General features: G+C 34.5%; 1 protein-coding gene across 1 annotated transcript in view; it reads right to left on the bottom strand.

The window, feature by feature from the left end:
• Window positions 1-13,104, bottom strand: part of ROBO1 (roundabout, axon guidance receptor, homolog 1 (Drosophila)) — a 1,434,915-nt gene that overhangs the window by 735,400 nt on the left and 686,411 nt on the right. Inside the window, exon 2 of the mRNA XM_006866438.1 lies at window positions 6,131-6,214. Coding sequence (XP_006866500.1) covers window positions 6,131-6,214 — 84 coding nt within the window. The remainder of the gene's footprint in view (window positions 1-6,130; window positions 6,215-13,104) is intronic.

Here is a 13,104-nt window from a genome sequence, read left to right as displayed (position 1 = left end):
TTCATTGCGGGATAAGCCAGGAAGCATAAAAGAAACAAAAACCATGAAAAAAAAAAAAAAAAAAAAAAAAAGGTATTTCTGTAATGTGAGAAATCAGAAATAGTTTCTTAAGAAATTTCTTGAGGGCATGCTTCTGTTCATTGCGGGATAAGCCAGGAAGCATAAAAGAATAACAAATGAATGCTCCAGGTCTAGAATGAAACCAGTCAGTTTGTGATGAAACCATGGAGAGTTTTATGAGGGAGATAGAGAAAATGCAGATTTATGGTTGATGAAATATTCCATAAGATTGAGTATTTAGGAAATGAAAAAAGGCAATTATTGACTCCAGAAATGAAACAATCTTGCACAAAAAAGGAAAATGTAATCATGGTGGCTCTGCAGTAGATTCACCTTTATTTAGTCATAGCAGTGTAAACCCTCAGCATTCATTTACCGCAAAGAATGTGACTGTGAGAAAATGGGAAAAAGTATTAGATAACATCTACATTGAAAAAGCAAGAAATGTCTGTGTTTGTATATTATTTAAAAATATAAGGGGAATTCTCATTGTTGCTGTTAAGTGCCATCAAGTTGGTTTCAATGCATAGAAACTCTGTATAGGGTTTCGAAGGAGCAGCTGGTGGGTTTGATCTGCCAACTTGGTTGCTCACAGGCCAGTGCTGATTTGACAGCACCACACCAGAATTCTCATTAGAAACACAGAAAAGGGGAAGGGGGAAGATAACTTAGGAGAAATAGGTTCAAAGATGGAGAGATGGAGGAGATGGAGTAGGGACTTTTTGCTTCTATTGAAAGTCTTTGCCCTGTGAATTAATTATTGTAAAGATAATGAACTTAGGCTAGGAATGTTTAGAGTCCTAAAAAATGAATATTGCTTGTTTGAAATGTGCTGCTGGAGTAGTGGTGTGGCACTGTAGGATAAGCACTGGACTGATAACCAACACCTATTACTTGGAAATCCTATACCTGGTCTCTATGAGTCAGAACCAACTTGATGGCACTTAACAACTACAAAAGTTGTATAAAAGAAGCATGGTTGATATATTTAATTTCCAATTAAGTGTTCAAATGTAACTTGTACATAATATCTTATTTAAATTCAAGACTGTGAAATTGGAAAACGTGTAATTTGTTTGAGAGGCTTCCTGATGAAGCTTTAAAGTCTCAGAAACTCTATACTGGGTTGCTGTGAGTCAGAACCAACTCCACAGCACTTTAACAACAACAAAAAACAGCAACAGTTGTCTTCTAGAATATTGAAACAGATATCCAGAAATGTTGTCATTAATTGTTACATCTCCTTGAGAGAATTTTTATAAGAAGAAAATGAATTATTGCATATAAAGTGATTAGACAACTACCTTACATATGGTAGTGGTGGTGGCTGTATGCTGCGGAGTCGGTTCCAACTCATAGGGACCCTGTGCAGGGTTTCCAAGGCTGTAAATCTTTACAGGAGCAGAATGCCTCATCTTTCTCCTGCTGAACAGCTGGTAGTTTTGAACTGCTGACCTTGTGGTTTGCAGCCCAATTCATAACCACTGCTACCAGAGCTCCTTGCATATAAGTGATAGTAAATGACTTGTTTATTTTCAATATATGAATTTTAAAATCAACACATAGCACTAAAATTTATGTTTGATTCTAATCATGAGACTATGCAATTCAGAATAAAGAATGATAGAAAAATTAGTGTGAGACTATATAATTAAGAATATAAATTTATGGAAAAATCAGCATCAACATCAATTCATAGCTAGCTGTTGACATTATAGAATATGAGACAAAACATGCTTTTGGTTTTTCTGTTTTTATATATGTAGAAAATACTAACTTGTTCTAGATTCTTTCTTTTTTTTTTTAAGCATATATTTTGTTTCATTCTAAATAGAATTATGTGGAACATACTAACTTGTTCTAGATATTTTCTTTCTTTTTAAAGCATATATTTTGTTTCATTCTAAATAGAATTATAAAACAACTTTTAGTAGAAGATATTGTAGAACTACTGAATATTCTATTATTGCCATTTAACATTAGTTTGGAGTACTGGTTTAGCGCTGTGGGTTAATGTTCTAGACTACAAAGTAGGTTTGAACTGCAAGGTCGGCAGTTCAAGCTCACCAGTTGTTCCTCAGAAACCCTATAACAGCAAAAACATTACTTTGGAATTTCTAGCATTCCATGACTAAATTTTAATGGAATGGATGCTGACAAAACTTTGAAAATTGTTAAATTTTAAGTTTTAAATTTTTCATTTAGGTTTTCTTCCAAATGCTACTGTAAATATAGGGTGTTAAACCTGGTGTGGCACCGTAAGGTAAGCACTTGACTGCAATGTCAGTTTGAATCACATGGCGGTTAGTTCAAATCCACCAGAAACCCTATGCAGGGTCCCTGTGAAGTGGAATGGCACTTAACAACAACAAACCTTACAATAAGTCTGAAGGGATCAGGAACATTATCTTACTTTTTAGTATATGTAGAAATGGGGACAAGGGATATATTTTTGAAATTACAAATCAGATTTACAGATACAAACATTTTAGGGACTCAGAAAAATGGATGTAATTAGGTTTCCATAAAAACAGATTAAGAATGCTACTAGGAGGTTATTATGTCTTACTTTCTGAGTTTTCATGTATCAATGAACTTTTTTTTTTTTTTTTACCTTTAGTATTATTGACTAAAGCTTTTCCAGGAATGGTATGCATATTAGGTGCACATTTCAGACATTGAAACATTCTTAGACACATTACTTAATTTTTTCCATATTCTAAAACACCATATGCACTTCCAGCAGTCTATAAACAATGTGCTCTTTTCAGAAGCTCCTTTTAAAAAATCATTGATTATTATATATTCAGCCTCTTTGAGATCTGTGTCTGACCCCATAAATTGCTGATGTGAAACCCCATTTTACTTGTTCTAGCAACAAAGGCTATATGCTGTGAACTGTTAAATAACTCCCAATATTTATAGCATGCTTGGTTAAACAGGAAATTGGCTACTTCTTTGTAAATAATGCACAAGTCCACTTTAATAACACACCACAGTACCACCTTAGAAATTGCTCTGCATTCATTGATTAGCAAGAGGGAGACAGAAATATTTTAAAACCTTGCATGACTCTATAGAATTGTATCTAGAGGTAGTGAGGAAAAAAGAAATCAATATATGTTTGTTTTTTTTTTCTGAAAGGCATATTACCATTTTCTTTCAGGGCTATTCAATTTAATTGCTTATTCAATTTAAATAAGAATGGCACAAGTTTTAAGCAGCAGACCATTCTTACAGCATTATCATTTGCTGACTACATCATCAATAAAAGTAATAAATGCATGTATATGATATGGGATCCATGGATTCTAGTTTGATGGGTCAATTTGATAGTGATGGTCCCAAATGGTTTGAGAACCAGAACAGATGTTATAATGACAAATTGGTTCCAGTAGAAATTATACTCATTTAATGTCCAAAAGAAAGAAGAATTCTGAGTGAGTGCATACGGATGTCAGTGAACCAGTGATCTTTTATAACTGTTTCATGTTTTTATCTACATCTGTATATTAAATGTTAGAGGAAGGAAGTTTTCACATGCCAGCTAAATGAAAGGGAAGTGACATATACTAAAGCAAATAGCCAACCTATATAGGACTTGCACAGTCATTTAGAGATATTGTGCAAAAGTAAAAAATTCACATACAATACCTCATGTGAGTGTTTATCAACTTTCATAGAAATTTGACTTGTAATTAATACATATCAATTACTTACTTGCTAATTGTTTTGCATATTCTCTAGATTACTTTATATTTGCATTCTATTTCTAGCAATGTTTTTCTGCTATATCTAGGGTTAATTAAACTAAAGGTATACTAAACTCTAGACATTTTATATTATGTACATAAAAATATTCCTGACCAGAGAAGGTATCTTGTTTCCTTATGAACTGAATTATCTCTAATTATCCTATAAACTCAATAATCTGTGGCTATAGTTAAAAGAATTCTAACAGAGAGACACACAGGCACATACACAGACACATATAGACATACAAGAAACAACTCTATAAGCAATTTTAAGCATGCTTTCTACTATCAATTTAATGTCTGAATCAATAGCAGATCTTTCTTTACAATTGTCGTACAGAATTTTTTTTTTTCTACTTTACTTATCACTTCCTGTGGAGGTTTAAATGAGTAAAGAAATGGTCAATATGCAAATGAAAGACACTCAAAAGTATCATTATTACATAGAGTATATAATCAGTTTCTGTATCATCAATTATTTACTGAAACAAAATATGAAGGATAAATCTTAGGTACTAGATTATTACAAACAACTGGTCTCAGGAACAATGTTATTCAGAAGTTTGTTTTCAGTCATTTTGCATGAAATTGTCTTGTTTTAATTGGTTCCCTTGCAGAATATAGAGACCATTTAATATGTTTATTACTTCATATTAGTTCATCTAATGATACGTTTAATAGCACGAATCTGAGCACTGATTAATCCAAGGGGGGAAAATAAAGACGAATAAAAATTTTAAATGCCAATTTAATTTCAAGTGCATTAATTTTTAAGTCATCTTAACTCTACATTCCAACATGATTTATGCATTGGTTATATATAATTTTCAGGAAATCCATAAAAGACAAAGAATACACCCTATTACTATAGCTAAACAATGCAGTTGTGTAGACAGGATGAGCACAAGAGCATGAAGCAAATGAGGATACCCTGGAAATGGATTCCTTTTTTTCCAAAATATGAACTTCCTTCCTGCTTATGGTATTACGAGGTGACATTTACCACTCTTGATTTAGTTAAATTTCTAACAAAGTGTCATACCTTCTTCTCTATCATGTTAGTACCAATGAATGGGCTTCAATTTGTTAGCCTTTTAATCTCCATTCTTATATTGAAAGATTGGAGGAAAATGAGAATACTATCTAGAAGAGTAAAATGAGTATATATAATAAATATAAAGTTCCTTATAATATAAATGTTTAAATCTGAAATTACGCAGAAGAGGTAGAAAACTGGAGAGTAGTATTTCCATGAAGAAAGTGAGGCTGCTTCTAAAGAAAGCACCAGGTTCAGTATTTTATACCAAATTTAAAGGAGTCCATTGGATTATTCTCTTTTTTAACATGGTAATCTGTATGATTGTAATGATACAGAAGAGTTCTTCACTATCTCTAGCAACTAAGGATCCCAACTCACAGACACATAGTCACTTGCCATCTATTTATAGTCCACTACCTACTAGTGGAGTTTATGGAGAAGCTTATAGACAAGGACTAATGAAAAGGGCCCAATGAAGAGCTGCTGTTATAAGACCAGGATTATCTGATTCAAGGGGCTATAAGTAATGCATTTTATTCTTTGCCCACATCCAAAATTTTAGTGAAATTGCCTCAGAGTTAGATGTGATTTATGTAATTATTTTTATTGGACTATATTTAGAAATTCTGCAGAAAATTTTTACATATTTTCAGAGTGACTGTTCTTAGCAATTTATGTAAAAGTTATTTCCACCATATTCAATTAGTAAGTTTGCTACCTTTATGCTGGTATATACATGTATCTATCTATTCAAGAAGTGGTTTATGGACAAGTTCATGCATGTATAGTTGTGAGATATCAGCTGGTAATAAAGATTTGCATCACTTTTATTAAGAGTTTGTTTTCTGTTGTTTATAAGATTACACATTTAACCCCAAAATGTACAACTAATTTAGAAACCAAATAACTTGCAAGCAATTTCTTTCTTTCTTTCTTTCTTTTTGAGAGCAATTTAATTGAATATTAAATCCCTAAGAAAATACTATCATCCTAAACATGCTAGTGATACCAAAGTTTCAGATGATAATCATTCTTTCATATTAAAAGATAGACAAAGAAGAATGAATGCAGTTTATGCCCTATTTCTTTTCCCAAAAGTATTTCCTTGTGCACTATGACCTCCCAGCTGAAGAACGAACTCTGGAAAATGAGGACAAGTAGTTGTTGTGGTTGTTAGTTGAAAGTAGATCATTTACACAGGTGGTTGATGATTGATGGAGTTGGAGGCATTTTAGAAGGAATAGAACATTTAGTATTTGGGAAAGAGGCACTCTACCTGTATAGCCCAGCGAATTGTCATCATTATCAGAAGTAGGGATTGGTGTTCCGTTGTCGCTCCCCCTCTCTAGGTCTTCAGGGTCTGTAGGAAACAACACCAGAGCTGCTGATGGGGTCACAGTAGTAATAGTAGTTGCCATTTCGATCACAGCATGTCCAGATACAAGTAAATCCACGTGTGACAGAAAAATACACAAGGACAGCACACAGTACACTTCATCCTCGCCCCTCCTAAAATACACTAAGCCCTGCGAAGGTCTCAGCATCATGGGTTACAGTTTTCACTTCGTCCCTTTAATATCCCTAATTCTCTGCTCAGCCTGCACCTTTGCTGCACTTCAAAGCTGGCGAAGGGCTCCGACTGCCCTCTGTGAGGCCGCCAGCACCGACTGAGGGGAGCATATGGAGGAGGGAGAGGGCAGGGTGGCTGAATGCTAGCCTTGCTAATTTTCAAGCTTATTGTTAATCAAAGCTATTGACTGTGATCGCTCCCCATCATCGCTTCATCTCCTGGCAATTACAGACTCAGGGGACTATACCTCATTCGGGGAGGGGACACAAGGAAGATGTGGGGGAAATAAGATCTTGTTGAATAAAAATGTCATACTTTTTTTTTTTTTTTTCCCCTGAGAGGCAGGGAAGAAAGGGGCCAACATCACATCTTTCCAAAGGCAAAACTTACCATCTTAATGAGATCAATTTATTGAAATGAAGATATTAGCAAACTAACATTTAACTTAGGATGTTTTGGTTTAACTATATTTGTTTTAAATTCTGATTGTCTTTAGATTTTATATCATCATCATTCTTATGTTTTTATCTATTTTTATTTTCCTTGAATGAGGGATTTTTTTTTTTTTGTATATTCTTCAGATTGCACACTAATTGTCTTATGTTAAATTTTAGAGGTCACCCTAAGTATAACAGAATTCAAATTTCACTACCTACAAGTTGAGCATCTATACATACAAAACCCCGACAATACCACTACTGGATTTTCCGGATATTATATCTATGTGTGTTAGATAAATTCGAGCTGGATTTCTAGCTCTACTGCTGATAAGCAGACACAGACACAATAAAAACCAAGTGTGGACTTTCTATATCGAATAATATGGAGTCATAGGTCATTCAAGTTGTGTGCTGCAAGTTTTTTTTTTTTTTTTTTTTTTTTATCACCTTAAACAGCATCTGCAAAGGATTTCTTGATTTGCACAGTGAAGAAGCACAGCTGTTTACTAGGAGAATAAAGTGTCATTTATGAACAAGGCAGTGAGTACATGCAGGTAATGCCTTTCTAGAAATACAAGAGTCATTAATTTTGTGTCTAAGATAAAAATGTCCACTGATCCTGTAGATTTTAGCTAGGTTGACAGATTCTGTCTTAGACACAGCTATTCAGGGAAGACTTAAAAATGTTGAAAATAATACAATATGAAGTGACTTAGTTCCCTTCGTGGCTTTTTCCATGTGACATGATTTATCCACTCTATTTCCCTGCTTCCTTTTCTCCCATCCGAAGTATTACATAATTAACCTGATGAGGAAAAATAAAAGAAATAAATTCAGTTGTTTGCAGATGGAAGGGAAAATATACTTATTTACTGTGTTCCTCAGGCTTGTGTTACTAGCCATGGTTGTTGTTGCATTTATACTTAAATTCAACTCTGGAAGTCATAAAGCAAGTTATTAGCCCTTCAGGCTGATAACTTAATTTATATATAAGGAGCTCTGGTAGCGTAGTGGTTACGAATCGGGCTGGGAACCACAAGGTCAGCAGTTCAAAACTACCAGCCGTTCTGCAGGAGAAGGATGAGACTTTCTGCTCCCGTAAAGATTTACAGCCTCAGAAACCCTGTACAAGGCCCCTATGGTTAGGAACCGACTCGACGGCACTTAACAACAACAATATATATATATATATATATATTGTTGATTAGATAAAAATTTTAAGATACATTAATGAGAAAAATGAAAGGAGTTATTTTTTTTTTTTACATGATTTTGGGACTGTGTAAACAAAATGTTTTGTCATAAATAAAGAATCTTCACTCATATAGACAAATCAAATAAAAGCAGTTGATGTAAAAAAGATGAACAATCATGCTTGTTCAAATGTATCTAGCAACACTCCTGTTTACTTCAAATGTTTTAAAATAGCCAATGCATTTAGGATCCTTTTTATCTCACTACTAATAGTAACAAGGGTAGATTTTTAAAAGAAATTCTACTTTTAATTCATAAACTTTTATATAACTATAATTTAACAGCTTAGTTAATATGTATAAATATATTTCTAATCACTTATCAAAAAATACAGTAGAAATTAATCTAAACTGATATGAAGTAAGACAATTAATTTGCCTGTTCAGGAAGACTTTTGAGGTAAGTCTTGTGCAGCTTTTGTTATGAACACTCCTTGAAAATGAGAACATTATTAAAAAACCAACATAGATGAAGAGAGTAAATTTCTATCATTTGAAACAAAATACTTAAATCAATTTAAGTAGATTTTTCATTTATGTTTCCAGGTTTTTGCTTTCTATTTCTTATGGGAACCAACAGTCTCATCTTTTTGATGCTAAGTGGCTGGTGGGAACATATACTTAGTGTTTTGGAAACTTGGTTCTCAATTCCGGTCCATCAGCCTTCTTCTTAGTTCCAGAAAATAATATACAGGGTATTAATTTTTTAAGACGATGCAACTTCCACATTTGCCTTACACCTTCTGCCAAGTGCCAAATCTCATCTGCATTAAGATTCTGTATTAATCAATAAATCTTCCAAGAATTATAAAGCACCTTTTATCTACCTAATTTTATCTTTTGTTACGATATTGTTGTTGTTAAGTGCTATTGAGTCAGTTCTGGCTCATAGTGACTCTAAATGTGGTTTCCCAGACACAGCTGGTGGTTGTGAACCACAAATCTTGTGGTGCTTCAAACCTACCTTGCACTTGAGTGCTCATCCTATAGTGCCACACCAGAACCTAAAACAGGTTTTACTAACTTTTTTTTCCCCAACCATCTCCTTATGCCAAATGATAACCATAATATATGAAACATCATGAGTGTTGGGAAAGCAACTCAAAGAGAATAATATTTATATTGTTGTAGAATGATACTGTTTTTGTGAGGCATGGAATCTAATATGAAGAAAGACATGATTTAGTATTAAGTATATCTTAAGGAGGTCTTGTTGCCTAACTATAAATTTAGTGCTAGAATCTAAGTAGATCCATCTGCAATTGATAAAAGCCAACATCTCGTCTAGACACGCACTGGCATTATAGGTGATCGGGTTTATGTGCCTGTTGTACTAATGAGACTGTGAATTCCTGTGGGCCAGGTACTGTGGCTACTTCATACTTATATTCCTACCTCTTTCAGTCTGCAACATCAAAGGATATTAGACTATGCTTTTTCCCTAAAATACTGAACAAATGAATAAATAATCAAGAATGCAAATCTCGCTTTAATGATAGACTCGGAGTCTGATGCCATTTGCTTTTTATACAACAGTATTGCATTTACTATAACAGTATTATATTTGTGGAGTACTGGTGTGGTGCTGTAGGATTGGCACTCGACTGATAACCACATGGCCAGCAGTTCAAACCTACTAGCACCTTCTCAGAAACCCTATAGAGAGTTGCTGAGTCAGAACAGACTTAATGGCATTTAGCAACAACAACTTGCAGTTGTTGGAGGTGAAGACTTCCTATAAATGAACTAAAATACTAATGCAGTCTCTGTATCTCCAGTATCCATAAAACATTTTTGTTCATAGATTCATAGACAATCAAAGTTGGAACTATATATGATGTACACACAAAACCATCTATGAAATATGTAGACTATTCTGAATGTAATGGCCAATAGACCTTTATTGCTTTTTGGGCAACCAAATCCAATTTTAAAATGAATTCCTTCTTTTAAGTTAGGTTAAATACAGATGCTTTATAGAATTCTACCTAACTCTAATCTGTGGGCCATTGAGAACTAATACCTCTTCTATGATAGCTCCTTTGTCTCCCAACATTCCTTAAATACTGTTGTTAATGTAAGTTTCCATGCTTTGTGTTTTTCTTGTTCAATAGGATGTCTATAGATAACAATCCAAACTCATGGCTTCAAGTATTTATTTATAAGATGATATAATTTCTATGTTTTTAAAAGACCCTCTCCACACTGCCTAATCTAATCTCCATTTCTTTTCAATATCTTATGGATTCAAATAAATTTTGTATCTAAAATCATCCTTCTCTCTAAAGTACCAAGGAAAATTAAGAAAACCCTCAGTAACTACCACAATTATGATTATGAAGATGGTATAGGAATGGGGCAATGTTTTCTTCTGTGATACATAATGTTATCATCATGTGTTGGAACCACTGGATGTTAACTAACAACAGCAAATTTTTAAAATCCTCTATTCTCAGTATGTTAACAATTCAAAGATGTTAATATTTGGGAGGAGTCCTGATGTGGCTTCATAAGATAAGCACTCGATTGCAAGGTTGGTTTGAACTGCAAGGTTGGGTGTTCAAACTTACCAGCCTCTCCTTGGAAACCCTACACAGGGTCGCTAGGGGTCGGAACTGACTTGATGGCACTTAATAACAACATCAGGGGTAAAAGTGAATCATGTTGTATAAGCATATTATTTATAGCAGAATTTATAACAGGTTCTTCTTTTTATTTTCTAGAGGACACAGGAGGAATACTTACACCTATTATATATAATACATGACAGAATAGCTACATGTTGTTGTTATGTGTCATTGAGTTAGTTCCAACTCAAAGTGACCTAGTATAGGGTTTCCAAGGAGTAGCTGTTGGGTTTGAACTGCCAACCTGTGGGGCTTATACAACAGCCCACACCAGGACTTCTAATACATATAAGGATATAAAACCTTTGAGAATCAGTCATCTTTCACAGATTTAATAAAAGTAACAACAGAAGGATATAAAGACCTGTATAGTCTTTCCTAATGGACAACATATCATCAAGAAAACTGTTTTTCAATATAATTCACTAAAGGTTAGTTGTTATTGTTGTTAAGTCAGTTCCCACCCGTAGTGACCCTGTGTAGGGTTTCCAAGGAGTGACTGATGAGCTTGAACTACCGACCTTGGAGTTCAAACCAACTTTGCAGTCCAGTGCATTAACCCACAGTGCCACAGCAGCACAATTTTTTAATTTCAAATTTAATTTGAAATGTGTCAATCAGTATAGAAATATTTTTACTGACATGCCTCTAGTATCTATGTCCAAATATAATGATAATTAAGAAATAAAAACTAATTATGTAGACACCTCCAATAAAATAATTTATGTAAGCAATAACATCAATTGATGTTAACACTCTTAGGTGACAAATGATTGATGGAAAGCATATTTCACAGTGCTAAAATATCACTCCCCAAATTATTTGCTAACTGCAGGTTGCAAAATGTACTTTTATAATAGGTATATCTGACAGTTACTACTTTAGCTCAGCAATTAAACTTAGTAGGTGGCAATGTCGGTTAATGTGCTGGACTTCAAGGTTAATTGGTACTGGAAGGTTAGTGGTTCAAGCTTACCAGCCTCTCCTTGGAAACGCTATACAGGGTCACTATCAGTCAGAACTGACTTAATGGCCCTTAATGACAACTACAACAATCACCAATAGTGGGTAACTAAGAGTAGAAAGACAATTGTTGTTGTTGTTAAGTGCCATCGAGTCGATTCCAACCCATAGCGACCTTGTATAGAGTTTCCAAGCAGCAGCTGGTGAGCTTGAACCACCCACCTTGCAGTTCAAACGACTTTGCAGTCTGACACATTAGCCCACAGTACCACACCAGGGCTCCAGTTAGGTAATGTAATATACAGCATCACTTATGAAGTTCTTATGAGGCTTAACTTAAATTTGGTCAAGACTTTGGATACCAATTAAAGTTTAAACAAAAAGAACATCCTTAATTTTTTAGGAGAAGCATGTGGAATAATGCAGGAGTGAAGTGTCATGATACATTTAATTTTCTTTCAAAGTCTCAGGAAGAAAATATGAGGGTAATTAAAAAAAATATTCCTACAAAATCATATAAACCTTAATTAAACAAAAATATAAAAGTGTGAAGCTATTGTTTCTTGAGAGATCCTTTATCTTTGTCAGCATACATTTGAAGTTTGTATTTCCCTATGTGGAACCTTTCATTGAAGAGTTCCTCACTCGTCAGTTTATACCATGTCACAGCAGCAGTTTTGGCACCTGAAAGGAAGTCACATCTTATTCGTTTTAATGTTTTTTTGAGTTTGGGGAACAAAAGGATGTTTGAAGGGGCAAGATCAGGGCTTTATGGCCCTCCAACAATAAGCAGGTGCACTGTCGTGATGGAAAAAATTCCTTGGCACATCTTTACTGGCCTTCTCACCAATGCAATTTTCAATTTTCTTAAAACTTCTTCCTAATAAGCTCTTGTGATCCTCCTGTGTCCTTCCAGAAGTCTATCAAGATTATGCCTTTGAAATTCAAAAGACAGTCTCCATAACTTCTTCTTTTTTAAATTGGGACTTGAGTGATAGTTTACATGGGAGAACATCAGCTTACATTCATACTATTGTATTTTGTTTCATTGCAATGATTCCAATCCCCTCCATGCATCATCACTCAACAGCATTTGCTTCCATTCCCTGTTTTTTTTTGTTTTTGTTTTGTTTTGTTTTTTTGATGTACACCAAAGCACTCAGGAATATATAATCATTCAAACAATAAAAGGGTATACCCTGCAAGCCTGCCCCTTGCTGCCATCACACAGTCCCCTCTCCCTCCTTGAGTCTAGAGTCCCCAGCCCTTCCATCTCTCCACGACATCATCTCTGCCCCCATCTCTGGCATCACTACTTCTCTGGATAGGGTCTCACACTCTGCTCTTCTCCCTTCTGGATAGGGTCTCACACTTTGCTCTTCTCTCTTCTCCCAGGG

Source organism: Chrysochloris asiatica, unplaced genomic scaffold (genome assembly GCF_000296735.1).
Source record: "Chrysochloris asiatica unplaced genomic scaffold, ChrAsi1.0 scaffold00091, whole genome shotgun sequence".
NCBI lineage: Eukaryota > Metazoa > Chordata > Mammalia > Afrosoricida > Chrysochloridae > Chrysochloris > Chrysochloris asiatica.
Note: the sequence above shows the minus strand (reverse complement) of the source record. Positions and strands in the feature narration are given on the sequence as shown.